Below are 17,079 nucleotides of genomic sequence, written 5' to 3' on the forward strand. Positions count from 1 at the left end.
TGGTAATTAGTTAATAAAAAAGCAGAATCTGGCATCATTTGAGAAGATGCTCAAATGTGGAGCACAGGCCTAAAAAAACGCTAAGATTCCTCTATGGAAGCGCGCGCAGTCCATTCCAATGCGCTCCATAACGGGATTTCTGCGCCATTCTGAGCGATTGTGACTGCGCAGGCCGGAGACGAGAGAGACGGACAAGAAGGCAGAATAGGGCAGGTGTACGATGCTCGCGGACATCCGTAAGGCGAACTCCGTGGCCAGCTGTGTACGAGCCGAAGCGGCGATCTACCCGGACTCCCCCGTGTCCTCGGCACCGGAGAACGGCCAGCTTCTCCTCCGCAGCGGCGCGTGCACGCAGGCCACGGGCACGAGCGCGTCCAGCGCCAACGCGGACCGAGGCAGCACGGACACCAGCGCCTCCGCGGCGGCCCGCGCCATGACCTCCGGCTGCGAATTCGCGCCGTCCGCGGCCCCATTCGTCCCGCGTTCGGCTAAGAACCTATTCTACAAAGTGCTGTGCTTCGCCTTTCTAGTGCTGCAGGGCGGCATCCTGGACTTCTACCTCATCGCGTTCACCGACCTGTACTGGTGCTCCTGGATAGCCACGGACCTCGTGGTGGTCTCTGGCTGGGCCATCTTCTTCGTTCGCAACGCTCGGAGCAAGCGCGAGCGCGCGTGCGGCTTCCGCCAGAAGAGCTCGCTCTTCGGCTGCCACCTGGGCGAGTTCGCGTTCGCGCACCTCGCGTGGCTCGTCTACGTGATCGCGTGCGCGCCCAAGGTGGCGCTCGTGCTGCAGACGTCCATCCTGGAGCTGGTGGCGCGCGAGGTTCCGCTGGGCGCCGCGGGTTTCGAGGCCACCGCGCTGCTCGCCGCGCCTTTGCTCTTCTGCCTCGTCAACTCGCTGGTCGAGGACCCGCACGGCGCGCCGCGCTACCACTCGCAGGGCTGCTTCGTGAGCACGTGCGTCGACGTGCTGGACAGTTTCACGCTCGTGGACGCTCTGCTTGTCCGGAATGAGGTCCCCGGCAACGCGTACTACCTGCGGTACGGCGTGATGGCGGCGTACTTCGTGGCGCTGGCCGTGCCCGTGCTGTGGCTTTACGAGCTCTCCGCCGCCTCGCGGATGCGCTGCCGCTGGATGTGCGCGCGCTTCCTCAGCGGCGTGCTCCTCGACGCGCCTCTGCTCGCGGTCAGGTGCCTGCTCGTGCTCCTCTACGACGCGCCCGTGTCGCTTTTTATGTTCAAGAACGTCTTTTTCTTGGCGTGCAAGTGCCTGGAGCTGGTGGAGCAGTGCGCCAGCCTGAGGAGTGTGCGCAGGCTGGCGCGCGGCGGAGACCCTTCCCAGTTCTCCCACTGCGTCTCGGAGAACGACATGTGCCCGCGCGGCTACGTTAACACACTGGCTGTGAACACGCAGCCCTAAATGCTGCGGAAAATCACCTGCCACGCGCATTCACAAGAACTCACCGTACTAACCAGCCTTACGAAAACGCCGTCGCGAGACCAACATCCTCAACAGGTGCTGCAACCAAACACATCGACGTGCCAGTGGGGGGGCAGAATCTCAAATGACTCCTAATATCTATGTGCTATGAGTGTTTATAGGGTCTGAAATAACGTCTTTCACACTTCCTAATGCGTCATGATACACACCAGGGTCCATCTGTAGCTCACAGAAGGGAGGTATTTGAGTTCAAATGTTAGCAGTGGTGATTGAGCTTGGCATTGACACTGCTCCTCAAGCTCCTAACCAGGGAGGGTTTCTAAATCAGAGCATCACATCATCCCATGCAAGGAAAACTGCCTCCTGAAACACATGAAGTTTTCTCATAATTTCAGTATTAGTATGAAAGTTGAAGATTTTGCAATATTGTCGTTTTGACATGTTAATGAAAGAAAAAGTTTAACAAACAAACCACATTTAATCCTAAATCGTTTACATCATTGAAAATCATGTTCAGGATGATTTTTTTTCCTTTGTTGATATAAGCTGAGCTGATACTTTCTTATGTACAACCCTAAGTGTTCAGAATGACTGGCATTTTCTAATGTTCTCAAGTGTAGCATTAAAAGTCCTCTCTAACATTGGTATCTAACTGGTCTCAAAGCCTCAAATACACGTCCACTCTTCTGTGAGTTGCAGACAGATTCTACTTTGTACCCATGTCATATAAACATGAGATTGGATGTTGTTTAATATCAGATTGTCTGATGTACAGAAAATATATTTAAAAAGAAATGGAGAATATTTGCTTTTGAATATTTTGAACTTTGTGACATACAATTTTAAAACAAACTCTTAGAGGTGTACAGGATATTTTCGAGGGCTTCTTTGGAGTATTTACAAACCTGCTGGTCTCCTGGGATTTTTACACGTGACAGTTTCATCTTACACAGCAACTGGTTGATTAGAGAAGCCGCAGGAAATTGGACAGATTTGTTTTAATTGCTAGGTGCAAGCTCATGCAATCACTCTTTACAACTGTTTTGAGCTGAAACGCATATCAGCATGAGCAAACATGTAGCATGAGCCACAACAGAAGAAGGTCACGTTGTGTTTCTTTCCTGTCAGCCAAGAACTTTTAAGTCTATCATAGGGAAAGAAGCACCAAAAATGTAGATTAGGAGGGAAAAAAAAAATCACAATGTTTTTATATATGCGATATATTTTTTATGTGCAAATGTCAACCTAGTTGCCCTCTTTATAGTTGGTTTTAACATTGTATGTCAAACAGTTCGAATAATAAACCAAGTCTTAAAAATTAATACTAAATATAAAATATTACTCTACACCCTAAACTACAATGGTGGTTTTTAATTGCAGCCACTTGACTGCAACCTTATATATATATATATATAAATTCCTTTTGGATCTAATATCAAGCAAACTTTATATCATAAGACAACGAAGCTCTATTATGATCCAAATCCGACTCCTCTTTCCCCGGCTTCACCAGTCGTAAACCGTGTGGTGTGATCCCGATGGTCATTAATGATGCGTGAATCATGGTGTTTTTGATTTGCACTTGTATCATGAGGCACTTTAATGAAACTATAGAAAATATATTAATATCAATAATAGAACATTACACATGTGCTGCCAAAAAGCATAAAATGCATCTATTACCGACACGACACTACTGACAGGGTAGTATGTGCTGTAGCTACACTAGCTACAGGCTAATGCTTAATAACACAAGTAGCTCAATCTCTTTATTTCGTATGTTAGAATATGAATTTTCTCTGTTTTTCATAACAGTTAAGGCAAAACACTACAGGTGAATAGAATTTTGTATTTTTTTTTGTAAGTTTTTGCTATGAATTATTACCATTATTTGTCAATTAACATTTTTTTCATAAATGTAATTTTTTAATGCAAATCAGGCATCTATAGTAACATATGCATAATGCGGCATACTAATTAAAGCCTTAATGAACTGAATATTTATTAAAATGTGGAGAAACTTCATTTTTACTGAACAGTTTGTTTAATCAAGCAAAAACCATGCATTTATAAATTAAAAAATTGCCATTTTCAAATGTACAAATTCTAACATAAATCCAACAATACTTAGTATTTTTTGGATTTATTTTTCTGTAAAAATCCTTCTATTTAAAACAGGCAAGTTTTTAAAATGATTTTACGTTTTCATTCTAGTCATAACAGTCTAGAAGTTTACATAGCATTTATCAAATACAGATAATGTGCACAAAAACAATGAATTTAACAAATAATAAATTTTCAAATGAATATTGTATATTAAAAAAAATTGTAACTTGACCGTTGTTGCCCAGATAGTCTTTTCTACCTGTAGTGTGTTGCTTTAAGAATTTGAATCAGTCTTAAACTGTAAAATCTTTGCGTACTGGTAGAAAACGAACAATTTCTCAATATATCAATGTTACATCATAGACAGGTTCTTTCTGAAGAAAAAATATATATAAAAAATGTATTGACCAATTTATTATGTAATAATAAAAAAGGTACAAAATAAATAACTGAACAGCTGGCAAAGGTGATTAACTGTTTGGTCTGTGTTTAGGGAGCTGACCAGCTGATCAGTTCAGGCTGAATAATGTGTATTGAAGAAAAGAAAGCAGGTTGAGGATGTATTGATGAGCCACCGCAGGACAGACAGTCTAACAGTATCACATGGTTTGAAAACTGAGCTAAGCAATGAAGTTATACATACCTCACATTTTGACTCACAAGCACTAACTCGTGAAAAAAAGTGTCGGTAATAGGTGCTATGCAATTAGTGGTTTATTTTATATACTACAAATATATTAACATTTAATCGCTATCATTGAACTAATGTGATGTAGATATTGTGTCCCACTTGTTGAGCGGTTGAGACACATTGGATGTATTTAAATGCACTTGTGAAAAGCTGTGAACGTGTTAAGGACTTGGTGTATGTTTCAAGTTAACATCATAATGTATTCTTTTTAATGCAAATTGTCAGTGGAGGATATGTTATGGCCCATAGATGTGGAGGAAGTACTGCATTTATTGAGTATGGGCTGGGAATGATTGCTTATACATTTGGTTACATTCGCATACCTGGTAACACTAGCCACAAAGATAGGAAATATTGAGCCCATTTTTGACCTCGTTACGATAGCGGCTTCCCATTAGTCTCCACTCAGAGCTATGCTACCTCTCTGCATAACTTCAAAATGCTGACAACATACAAAATGTTCAGTTCAAGATGTATCACAATAGGTCAGAGGCAGGAAATATGAGTAGGTCTGATGTAACAAATGGAAAACCCCATGCTTTCAAGTTCTTTCCACAGTTCTCAAATACGTTGCTTTGAAAACCTGTTTGGCTATCCTAGAGGTTCGATTAGATCTGAACAACAAGCATTTAAATGACACGGAAGTGTATTAGCTGCATAAAGAGCGATTGTATCTTTAATTATCACGAACAGGTAGAAGGGGAAAGCAAAGTCAAAGATGCAGGCCGATAGTGCATTATTAAAAATGGGATTTGTTGTGCCTCACCATGCAGTGTGAATATGTTTATAATACAAAATGTTTGAATATGTTTGTCAGAAAAAAATAACAAGCATGTACAGTTGTCATACCGACTTCTACTCGAGCATACACCTACAATTGTTGTACAGTAGTCTCTCTGAAGAGTTTTTATGGGTCTTGTTTTGCACTATTAAATTCTCACATCACCTTAATATAAAATGACAGAATTTTATTTGCAAATCTGGAGTAATTATTTAACCATAGAAAAAGGTCATTTTGTTTTATATGTCTACAGTAAAATTCCACAAAAAAAGCACACAACAAAGACAACCAAAGAATGCAGTTTTTCATTTGCAGATAGTAACATAAAGTACAATTATAGTATTACATTCAAAGCCCCATCTGATGGAGTCATTCATGTGATTATAAAAATCTACTTGTGAGAAGACTGAGAAACAATTCATCTTCATACATATTTGTTTTTACATGAAAAGTTGTTTATAGTGCAATGCATGCGATGGTAACAAAAAAAAAAAAATCAATATATTGTAAATTACAGCTTGTAGAGTCCCTGTGATAAAAAACACGTTTAACCAAAAGGTTTAACAAAAAGGTTATGTGCAATATTAAATGTAAAACCTGTTTAAATGGAAATCTGTGAACTCGGATTTGTCCATCTGTCTGTTAAAATGTGTCATCAGAAATGTTACACGATTATCAAATTCATGTAAGCAAATAACAGTTCACAGGTTTCAGATAATTGTCACTTGGTGTATATAATTATTCAATAAAACACATCTCCTACAGAATATGTGGAATTACATTGATTTCCTGTTGACAACATGAGAACATAAAAAAACTAAACCCTAGTAGGTGAATTGGCTATGCTAAATTGCCCGTAGCTGTAAATGTGTGTACGTGGCACTCGGGGATGGACTGGCACTAGGCTGCATTCCTGCTTCACACCCATTGTTCGTGAAAAAAGATGCACCAAATGCAATTCATGGCTTTTATAAATGGACTGAATGTAGGGTGTACTTGAAGTCTACGGTCACATTAATATCAACTCTCCATTGTCTCTGTGCAGAAACCGGATGAGATGGGACTGTTTAGGTATAGGGCTTCCTGCAGTTTAGCTAATGCAGTAAGAGAGGATGGGGGAGGCTCCTCCCTTACCATGGAGTCTCTTGAACTGTATCCTTGATCTGACCATCTTGATTGTCTCTGACCTGAAGCCTCTTCCACCTGACTCTCATCTATCTCGATTGGCTGGGATAATGGCATATCCCAAGATGATTGGAACTCATCATCCACTGAAGGTGGAGGAGCTGTAATGTCAAAGGATACTAGCGACACTTGGAGATTTAACAGCTTCTTCAGGGCCTCCTCTTTATCTATAGCAGGAAATTCCTCTAGAGGTGGCCCTCTGTTTACAAATACCTCATTCTTACTTGATGGTAAAGGTTCATGTATTGCAGGTTCCACTAAAATGCAGGGATGGTCCTCTAAATCTGCAGGGCACACTCCAGCTTTGTGGATACCAAAAGAAGCTTCCACAGCTGGATGGAGGGAATATACCTGGTGTGCTGGTTGGATATGTAGAACAGAAGGCTCCTCGAATTCCTGGTTAAGGTTTGGTATTTCAGTGGACCATACACTATGGGTCTGGTCCATTTGGTGAATCTCCACCTCACACGTGCATACAGAGGGTCCATTGTTGAGCACAGGCTCACACACAAGAACCGGTGTGGAACAACCCTTAAGAAAAGGGCTGCTCTCATCTACTGGAACCTCATCTTCACTGTTTAAGCACTCTTTCTCAAACCAGTCTGGATTCTCTAACTGGTAAGCCTGGAAGGCTTCAATGGCATCCCTCAAAGCTTTGCCTGATGGGCAGTCGATATACTCATCAATACCAAGTCCCTTGATTGTGTGCACCCTCCCCTTCTGATATTTCTCCAGTTCCAGAATACGAAAGAAAAGCTCTTCAAAGTGCTTCATTAACTTGTATTTGACCGCTACATCAAACATGGAAGGCACGTCATTTGTGTCACTTATATCCTCAAAATAGGCTACCATGTACTTGTCATAAGAGGCGGGCCGCTGCATGTCTGGTGTAATGAGCTGCAGGGCGAGTGTCAGCATGTCCCCCATTGGCGAGCAAACATCTTCACGTAAGAGGACTCGAGGCTCACCACACATGGCCCCCCACTTTGCCTGCACTCCTCGTGAGCAGAGGACCAGCACTTTGCCAGAGGATTTCTCTATACGACGCATCTGTAGTTCTGTCCATTGCAAGCGGCCCATGGCTCCAACAGAGGCCGTGTCCAGGAGGTCCAAGTAAACCTCCGTACCGCATTTTGCCCTCAGGAAGGCACAGAGCTTCAGTACTATATCAGTGTATTTTGGATGGTCTCTTGAGTAGAAGATCAACACGGAATGCTCAACGTCTGGAAGATCTGGAGTAGGGAGCTCAGTTGGGTTTATTGCTGGACCTGTGATCCAAAATATAATTGTGTGATTTTTTTCATTTTATTAACAGTTAAAACATTTTGTTCACATAAAGCAATTTTTTTAAAGCCAGTTTCTATATTTAAAAAAAATGAAAAGATGCTATATTGCTTACTTTTCCGATGCTTCCTGTATTGCAAACAAATGCCACAAATGGCACAAAGACCACAGAGTAGGATAAACAACCCTGTAAACGCCTTCCACAAATCATCTGCAACTTTGGATGGCTTTGGTGGGTCTGTTTAGAAAAATTAACATGACCATCACAGCCAGAATAGATTCAACTGTTTATTCTAGCAATGGCAAATGTAAGAATAAAGTAAACTGCATGATTTTATCATTTCATACCTGGACATATATTAAAAAACTTATTCTTTCGTAAGCAGTCATGTCCACACTTAAAGAAGGGCTGGATCTACATGTGGAGGCATTACATGTATCAGAAGCATTATACAACTACATTATGCAGATTTTACACACACACACACACACACACACACACACACACACACACACACACATACATATATACAATAAATATATATATATATATATATATATATATATATATATATATATATATATATATATATATATATAATTAAAATATAAAATGTAAAGTATATAATATTATTATTATAATATTTATCGCTATTGTCATTGTGATATTGAAAAATCACACCATCATAACTTGGGGACCATCTGTACAAACATGCATACATACATACAGTAAATAAATGAGATTGTATACAGTTTAAATGCAGTACTGAAAATAATTATGAACATACCTCCACATTGAAACCACAGCAGGTGTGTGGCCAGGATTCAAGATTAAATGTGACATTGAGAGATGAACCATTTTCCTGTAAAAAAAAAAAAAAAAGATCCATAGAAAATTTACCTTATAAAAAGTTGATATCATTAAGTGTTATCACTTTACTGCTTTCTGCCTTCTATCCAATTCTTATCTTATCCAAAATACACCAATTTCAAAATATATGTTTATAATTATGGTGCAAAGTGTCTCTTTTAATTCTTTACCTTACTGAGAGCTGTGGTTTCTTTATGTTCTTTACACTTCACATGTACTTTATACTTTTCAGAATGCTCATCAGTGTTGAAGGTAACAAATAATGTCTTGTTCTGAGGCCCGGACCTCACCATGGAAATATTGGGATTCCAGTTTTCTCCTGTGGCATTAGGAGATCAGTAATTATTACATTGATAGGCAGTGATGTGTGGATATTAAGTGTAACAAATCAGTGTAATTAATAAAAAAATTACAAAATAAAATGAAGGTACACATGCATGTGAGTTTTTGTTTTCTTAATGCAAATAAAATCAGATGTTTACTCACCCCTTTCAATACAGATTCGAGTCGGCTGCATTTCAGGACTTTTACAACCTGTTGTAAGAGATGCATTTATTGCAGCATTCAAAACTAAATTTGAGTTAAATTTGGGCAAAACCTTTACATTTGTGACATTTGGCAGATGCCTGTATCCAGAGTGACTTACAACTATTTATACAACTGAGTACTGAAAGGTTAAGGGCCTTGCTGAAGGGCCCAATAGTGACAACTTGGCGGTGTTGGTATTAAAAACATTTTTTTTGCAGTAACTTACCTGAGACCTGGATAGTCTGGTTAACGTTGTAAGTGGTGTGGGCTAAGTTTGGTTTGGGGAGGTTAGAAACCGACACCAAATATGTCCCACCTGGATCAACAGCCACTTTGTCCAGAGAAAAAGACCACTGAAATTACAATTGCCACATTAGAGATTTAACAGTAATAATAATAATAATAATAATAATAATAATAGATAAAGGCCTTTAGGTATAAAGAATGTGTTGTTAAACCTCTTACCTGTTCACCTGCTGGATTTCTCATTGCCTCAATCTTGTTTTTAAGTATGTAATGGACACAGAAGTGCTCACCGCTGCCCTGCTTTGTTATTTGAAACTCAGTTCCATTAATGTATCTAATGCTTGCTGAAAGAAACAGATCCGTTACAAGATAAAGTCTACTTTAAAACACACCAACAGAAAAGTATGTAGATTAGACAAGGTTGTCAATCATGGTCTATGTTTTTTTCTTTCTTTTCAACACAATATATCAGTAATTACACTGCATGCAACAATCATTTAAAAACAATCATGTACATTTATTAATATGCTAAAAATGTATATTGTCAAAAATGTACAGGAAATGTAGGCAAACTTTATGTGCCATTGGCTGAAAGAAGACAGAAGTCCATATAGTTAAGCAGGAAGCACCTTATCGAGTGCCCTCCCACATTAGCACAGTGTGCTGAATTCACATACTAACCGTCATCCATTGCTTTCCATTCTGCCACAATTACAGGCACCAAGTCTCTGTTCTCATTAATCCTGACATCTACATGAACCTTCAGATCCACTGGACCGGATGGAGTCCAAGGCTGAGGGGTCATCCATTCTTCATACACACAGTTATCTGGGAGGTGGGTGGGGGGGGATGTGTACAGAGGGTGACCTCATAAGAAAAATTGCTGCAGGAATCTGAATATTTTGTATGAACTTCATATTGTTAGTTTTGAACATGAGGGGAAATTTTAACATTAATGCGACAATAATGCAACAATAATGACTAATAAAAAGGAGCAATAAAAAGGAATAATAATTATATATATATATATATATATATATATATATATATATATATATATATATATATATATATAATTACGTAATAATATTATGTTATTACAAAAAAACCTGTGTATTATTATTATTATTATTAGAATTATTATTGAAGGTTATTTTTGGAATTGTGTGTGTGTGTGTGTGTGTGTGTGTGTGTGTGTGTGTGTGTGTGTGTGTATACACTTACTAATGCGAATTGTGCACGGCACCTTTAAAAAAGAAGAAACAAAAGAAAACAACTCATTTAAGACCAGTAAACACTACAATATGGGTTATACGTGTGTACATAAGAAAAAAAACAAACAAAAAAAAAATATATATATCCCTTTATAGTTTAGAAAAATAACCCCCCAAAAAAACCTGTAGAAATAATAATGAACAATATTTAAAAGCCGTTGTAGAAATCAGAAAAATATATAAGTAAAATAAAAAAAATACAAATAAGAAAGTAATAAAAACCTGTACATATCAGAAAAAAAATAAGAATCAAAAAGTTTAAACAAAAACAAATAACTCCAAAAAAAAAAAAAAAAATCAGAAAAAAAGTGAAATGAGGTCGAGGGATAAAGAAAGTGTGCATTCAGCATAAAAAAAATGTTCACCTCATTGTAATAATGTTGTAAACACTATAAGACCTAAATCTTCCTGAAATGCTCTTTCTGAAGCTTGTGATGAACATGTCTTTATATTTGACTGAAAGCTGGTGTTTACTCACAGCTTGCTCGCAGGTCAGAGAGGAGATGTTCACCACGCGTAGATTTGAAACCCCCGAGAAACAGAGGAACAACACAGCAGCTGTTACACACTTCAGAGTCATGGTGATCTCATGGTAGACCAACAATCCTGTAATTATTACTCCTGAATTTTTCAAATTCGGGTCTCAAGCTGTTTTTCGTTTAGTGTGTGTGTGTGTGTGTGTGTGTGTGTGTGGACGAGACAAATACACCAAACTTCCTGGTGTTTATGTAAATATGTCTGCACCTGCCTTTACTGGAAAGACCTGCCCACCTTTTCTTAGAAGAACTGAAAACGGAAGTAGGCGATGTTTTTATTATTTTACCTGCCCTGCCATTTTCTTTATAACTTTCACTCTCTTTTACAATTAATAAAATAAACCATTGTTTTTAAACAAAAACAAAGAATATCTTGCTTGTTCTACCTATAACAGAGGTATAGTCTCACTTGTATGTATAAACAGCATGAGAATACAGTATAACCAAGTCACTGGGTAACTTCCAAATCACGCCCTGCTCCCTATATAAGTGCACTACAAGGACTACAGAATGGCGGCCCGCACACCCTACAAAGCACACTAGCGCGTTACCTACAAAGCCGTTTAGAAACGGCCCGCCTACGAGGCGTTAGAGCAGTGGTGAACTAATTACAGCCTTTGGGCCACATCCGGCCTGTTAGGCTGTTTAATCCGTCCTGCTGAGCTGTTTAATCCGTCCTGCTGAGCTGTTTAATCCGTCCTGATGGGCTGTTAAATCCAACACGTTGGATTAAACATAAATTTCTTGAAATACATTGCGTTTCCAGTTGAGTCCACTAGATGGCTCTAAACACTCCTGGTATTTGCTAAAGGGGCTTGTACTTGTCACGTGTACATTACAGCACAGTGAAATTCTTCGATTGCATGCTAGGAAGCAGGTGTCAGCCTTGGCTGTAAAGGGCCTTTCTCAAGGGCCCAAGAGTGGCAGCTTGGTAATACCAGGACTTAAACCCCAACCTTCTAATCAGTAACCCAGAGACTTAACCACTGAGCTACCACTTCTGGGTTTTGTATGTCTGTTGTGAGGAAGCTGGGATCAGAGTTCAGGGTCAAAGCACCAGTGGAGGATAGGGTTAAGGGCTTTGTTTAATGGTCCAACAGCGGGGCTTGAACCCCCAACTTTATGATTAGTAATCCAGACCTTAACCACTGAACCACTACTGCCCCGAGCCAAGCATCTTTACACAAAGATATTCATTCTTCACAATTGCCATTGCACTGAGACTTACACTAACAATGTATGGACCAAAGAAAAGAAAAACCCACACTGAGGGTCGAGTTTGTAGTAAGGATTGGAGAGTCCAAACAAGTCCAATCAAACGCGGTGTGTCTTGTTTACCAAGAAACCAATGCAGTTTTCAACTAATACTGTATCAGCTGCCACTTTTCCACCAAGCATGCAAGCACACAGTCAAAGTAAGAAAGGGTGCTCAGAGGATAGTAGCTCATTTACAGGTTAGCAAAATGTTTTATTTATTTTTTGCTGTACAAACTACTAGGAGTCAAGCAGCAGGGCAAAATATTTGCTGGCTTTCAAATTACAACTGCCAGCAAGCCTTTATCCTTTGAAGGGGAATTTTTTAAAGAATGCATGTCAAAGGCAGCAAGTGTTTTGAGTCCAAAGAGCAATCTTCAATGCGATAGAAAAAAAAGCTGACCAGCAACACTGTTCTCAATGAGATTGAATAAAAAAATGTTTATAAACCCCCACCACCCCCACCCCGGCTACTGCTCTGTCAAATTTTAAAACGCAGTGTGGCCCTTGGGCCAAAATTTTTGACCATCCCTGTGTTAGTCTTTAGAATTCGTCAATTTTTAACTCGTCCACAAGATGGCAGCATTTCCCGAATCAAAAGCTACGTTTACGTCCTAAACACCAAACCCATACAAAAGTTTATAAAATTAACGTTTCATTAAAAATGTTACAAAGGAGCACTTTACACGTTGAATGTCACTGGGACCTCATACCTTGTTACGTTTTTTAGTGCTGTCACTCACTCAAGATGTTGGATTAATGGTTAAAATGCATGTTTCAATAAAAACGTGTTTTGTTTGAGACACGTTAGCTGGTAATATTAATTATGAGTTGATGATTTATATACTTTCTCAAAAAAAAAGTTATTGTTATAGATTGAAAGTTTGTCTTGATTAATATACATTTTATACTGATATAAACTAATTTAAAGTTGTGACATTTTATGTGCAGTTGACCGTTGGAGCGGCCATGTCGCCTTGATGATGTCGTTTATTATTTTTTCCCTATGTTCCTTTTTTCTTGAAAAAAACCCAACAACCTATATTTTTGTTGCCTGGTACAGTACGATTCAGCTCTTGTTTCTTCTCTGACTAAAGAAAATGATGCAGCATTGCTTTTGTTTTGCTCTTTTGTTTTTAGCAAACAGCAAAACCTGACCGTTATCACCATTATTTTTGAAAGGGCTGAAAATGTATATTGTAATACTATCGTAACGTTTTTCAAAGCCCCCTGGGACATCAGCATGGGAAACATGCTGTAACTTTTGACAAAATACGCCAACCTTTAAATTTGCAAAAGAATCCCAAAACACATCACTAACAGTTTGCAATAAACATATTTAATTTGTTCGAGTGAAACTCTCAAGTAAAGTATTAAGTAGCTGTGAATCAAATGTGCTACACTGTCATGCTAACTCATTTTCCCTATTTTCACCTTCCATTCTGGGGCTCCTCACTGTCAGTCTACGTGACTGCAATTGAATGAATAATGTGAAACAACCGAATCTCATTTCATTCTTCAGTCACGTGTGTCATATTTTATATACAGCGTGTTTAAATAGTGTGTGCAGGATTGTCTCACTCGTAGTACATTTGCACATGGATTATGAAAGGAGCAGCAGTGAACTGAAAATGTACAGAGCACTCAAGCTTGTGTAAGAACAGTAATGGTCATGGGTCACTTATGTAAAGCACGCTGAGATCAAACCAAATTCTATGAGGGCAAAACCACCTCACAGGCCTGATATCAAAACCCAGAGATTAGCCGTGTGATCAGGATCAGGGCTGCCCACACCCAACACAGGTGTTCACTCTCATGTTCACTCTCATGTTTTTAGACAATGGAGGGATTAAGGGGCCTGAAATGCAGTACCCTATGCTTACAGTGAAGTGTTTGGACAGGGTGTGGAAAGATAGATAAAGATAGTTTTAATGATAAAATCAAAGAATTACCTAGACTTCAGAACTGTGAGATCTAGCTAAAACATCTCCATTCTCCAATGTTGTTGTTAATACCACTTAGTGTTACCCATCTGCACACTTTACAGTGTTAAAGCAGCAGCATTGACTGAATCAGGACAGGACCAGGCCAATCAAATATTAGCTTTATCACAACCATTTAACAACAAGTTTATTGACTGGTGTGTTGGCACAGTGGATTGTGCCAACACACAGAATAATATTGCTTTACTGAGTAACTGTAAAATGGGGGAGTGGGAGCTCAGTGGTTAAAATGGTAGATTTCTGATCGGAAGGTTGTAAATTCAAATCCAAGCATCATCAAGCTCGGACAAGGCCATTAACCCCCAACTGCTCAGTTCTATAAATGAAATAATTGTAAGTCCCTCTGGATAAGGGCATCTGCCGCATTCCACAAATGTAAATGTACCTATAGAAAATATCCCTTTATCAATTTTTCAGCTCTTTGCAGATATGTACCACATTTAGTATCTAAAACCTGAAAGCAGCTGCTTTTGTGCTAAATATCTGATATATAAATTATATTTAGTTTGACAGAATGATACAGAAGGTTTTCTGGAGCACTTCATTTACAGGGTCTATGTATGTAAGATGACACATACAGTATGTGACATTGACATGTTTTTGTCTTGTTCCTGGAATAAAGATTGGCATCGGTGAAGAATGTTTGTGGGAATTGATCCTGAAGTCAAAGAGATAGAATCTCAAGAGTGCAAACCAATACATATGCCAAGTGTAGATTATAGAAATGGATTTCAGAATGTTTTTACAATGCATATGTAAAAACATCATTTTTTTTACATAATTCTCAAACCACTAACCTCGTGAGATTGGACTGGACTAAATATAGATATACAAATCTAACTTTCCTCAAGCAATAATGTGTTTCAGTAAAAGAAATGTGTAGGTGAGGTGAAATGTGCCATGTAAGTGGAGGTCAAATCAGGTGAGTGCCAATTTGTTTTTTTCATCTGTAGGTGTTTCCTTGCTTTAATACAGCACATCATTTCCAGTCAGTCACTTGTCTGTAATGTAATCAAGACAAAAACAGTACAAAAAATATGATAGACAATATTTAATCATGTAAATCTGCCTTGTAAAACCATTCAATTGTCTTCTACTTGCCTGGTGTGTGTAGTGCACCAGGTGGTGGACTTGGGAAGAATGCACTATACTTAAAGGATTGAGATGCATCAAGTTGAAACCCATCTCTCATAACAAATGCAAATTTTTGTCTCAAGATATCAGTAAAGAGTATTTTGTCTGCATGTAGCAGATTTCCTGATCCAGAGCAAATAACAGAAGTCTCTGTCAAACAATGTGCTAGTAAAAATAGGACAGGGACTAACAAAACAAACAAACTGATGGTAAAGCGTTATTATACTGTAGAACATTTTCAGGTTGTTGAACTCACTTGTCTACCAGGTGATGGTGATTGAAAAGTTAATAACCCAGACAAAAAAATATGGTTGTCCTGGGCTGCTGATATGTTGCCCCCTGTTACTTACATCTGAACTTACTGAGACACTTGGTTTGCCTTCTAATTCTGGAAACCATCAATGGTTTCTGTTCAAATATTGCATCTGTAATGACTAATGTTATCTCTATTTAAGGTTATATCTATTATAATTTAACAGCTTTCCCAAAACATTCTGCTGATTCTCCACATCATAAAAGAATCAGTCTTCATGTCTAGCACACTCCTGGCTTATATGAATGCATCATAAAATTAAAACACATTATATACACTATTTATATTATACTTACTTTTCCCTCATCTGTATTTATACATTGTGTTGTGTATATACTTGTAATATTATAGTATGTCTTATTCGTCTATTCTTTTATATATTTGCATTACATTTTTTTTTTAATGCTACTGTAACAAAGAAATTTCCCCACTGTGGGACGAATAAAGGTTTATCTTATCTTATCTTATCTTATTATAAACACACAAATAACATGAACATCATTTAATTTTCAGATTACTTCCAATCTGAACTTGGATTTAATTAAATTCATTTCAGTTGTATTTGTATCGTGCATTTAACAATGCACATTGGCCCAAAGCAGCTAAACAGAGATAAAAAAGTGAATTTATATGTTACTGCCCACAAGATAAATGCATGATAACAATGATAACAAATAAAAACTGTATGACAACTGAGTGACAATTAAACATGAAGTGTTTTGTTCAGAAGTTAAGAAACAGAATGCTCTGTGGCTCTAAATAATAATATAAAATATACATATAAATCATTACTGTGGTTGCCAGTGTAATTTATTTTGCAGTTAAAGGTGTCCAAGGCTACAGTTACACTTAAAATGGTGAGGATAGAGTGATAGTGGAGAAGTGTAACACTTAAACCCATGCAGGTGGGAGAGTTCTGTGAAATAATCCAGCTCTTCTCAGTAGTGCCAGATGTGTACTTAGGCTCTGTGCTTTGAGGGAGTAAGTCACAGGTATTCTTCTAAAAACACACACAAAGCCCTGAATGAAATTCAATAAGACAGCTTAATGAATTCACAGGATATATGAACAGTGTAGGTTTGATTTCTTTTTTTTTTGAATTGGTGTGGATAAAATAAGATAAACACACAACAATATATTAACATCAAGGATAATAAAGTGTAGCAGATTTTCAGAAAAGCTTCAGTCTGTTTTGGAATACTGTCATGCAAATCCTGAATTATGTGTTGGAACACTGGACTGTTATTCCAAAATTTCCCATAATGTTTTATTGATGTTTAAATCAGGTGATTATGGAGCCCTTAGAAGTTTTTGTGTTGTAAATGACGAATGATTTAACCAAAAGGTAGACATGTGTACTAGGAATGGGAGCACCATCAGAGAAGTTTGTTTGCATCAGTGTCCCATGAATCAGTACACCCAGTGATTTCCA

The 17,079-nt window shown here is 38.5% G+C and overlaps 2 protein-coding genes across 3 annotated transcripts; one reads left to right on the forward strand and one right to left on the reverse strand.

Moving 5' to 3' along the window:
* The first annotated feature begins 24 nt into the window (after positions 1 to 24).
* On the forward strand, positions 25 to 2,236 carry tmem121b (transmembrane protein 121B). Its single transcript, XM_046873916.1, has one exon. It carries the CDS (start codon positions 221 to 223, stop codon positions 1,418 to 1,420), a length of 1,200 nt encoding a protein of 399 aa, XP_046729872.1. The 5' UTR covers positions 25 to 220; the 3' UTR covers positions 1,421 to 2,236.
* A 2,949-nt stretch (positions 2,237 to 5,185) lies between these two features.
* On the reverse strand, positions 5,186 to 11,626 carry il17ra1a (interleukin 17 receptor A1a). 2 transcript variants are annotated; one of them, XM_046873915.1, is made up of 12 exons: positions 10,886 to 11,626; positions 10,358 to 10,379; positions 9,815 to 9,961; positions 9,353 to 9,477; positions 9,114 to 9,240; positions 8,846 to 8,893; positions 8,530 to 8,678; positions 8,277 to 8,351; positions 7,837 to 7,903; positions 7,604 to 7,726; positions 5,992 to 7,472; positions 5,186 to 5,960 (listed from the first exon to the last, which is right to left on the reverse strand). In XM_046873915.1, the coding sequence occupies exons 1-11, from the start codon at positions 10,985 to 10,987 to the stop codon at positions 6,040 to 6,042; spliced, it is 2,418 nt and encodes an 805-aa protein (XP_046729871.1). In that variant the 5' UTR covers positions 10,988 to 11,626; the 3' UTR covers positions 5,186 to 5,960; positions 5,992 to 6,039. The 2 variants fall into 2 exon arrangements, with proteins under 2 accessions (XP_046729871.1, XP_046729870.1); XM_046873914.1 differs by having other exon boundaries at positions 5,186 to 7,472.
* Positions 11,627 to 17,079: the final 5,453 nt, after the last annotated feature.

The sequence above is a fragment of the Silurus meridionalis genome, chromosome 18 (genome assembly GCF_014805685.1).
Source record: "Silurus meridionalis isolate SWU-2019-XX chromosome 18, ASM1480568v1, whole genome shotgun sequence".
NCBI classification, from domain to species: domain Eukaryota; kingdom Metazoa; phylum Chordata; class Actinopteri; order Siluriformes; family Siluridae; genus Silurus; species Silurus meridionalis.

Bases quoted from the DNA above. Each gene is read 5' to 3' on its own strand.
- tmem121b (XM_046873916.1), top strand. From the start codon at position 221: ATGCTCGCGGACATCCGTAAGGCGAACTCCGTGGCCAGCTGTGTACGA.
- il17ra1a (XM_046873915.1), bottom strand. From the start codon at position 10,987: ATGACTCTGAAGTGTGTAACAGCTGCTGTGTTGTTCCTCTGTTTCTCG. The intron at 9,478-9,814 runs GTTAGTATGTGA...TGTTTCTTTCAG, and splicing joins ATGGAAAGCAATGGATGACG to CAAGCATTAGATACATTAAT. The intron at 8,894-9,113 runs GTAAGTTACTGC...CTCTTACAACAG, and splicing joins CCAGACTATCCAGGTCTCAG to GTTGTAAAAGTCCTGAAATG.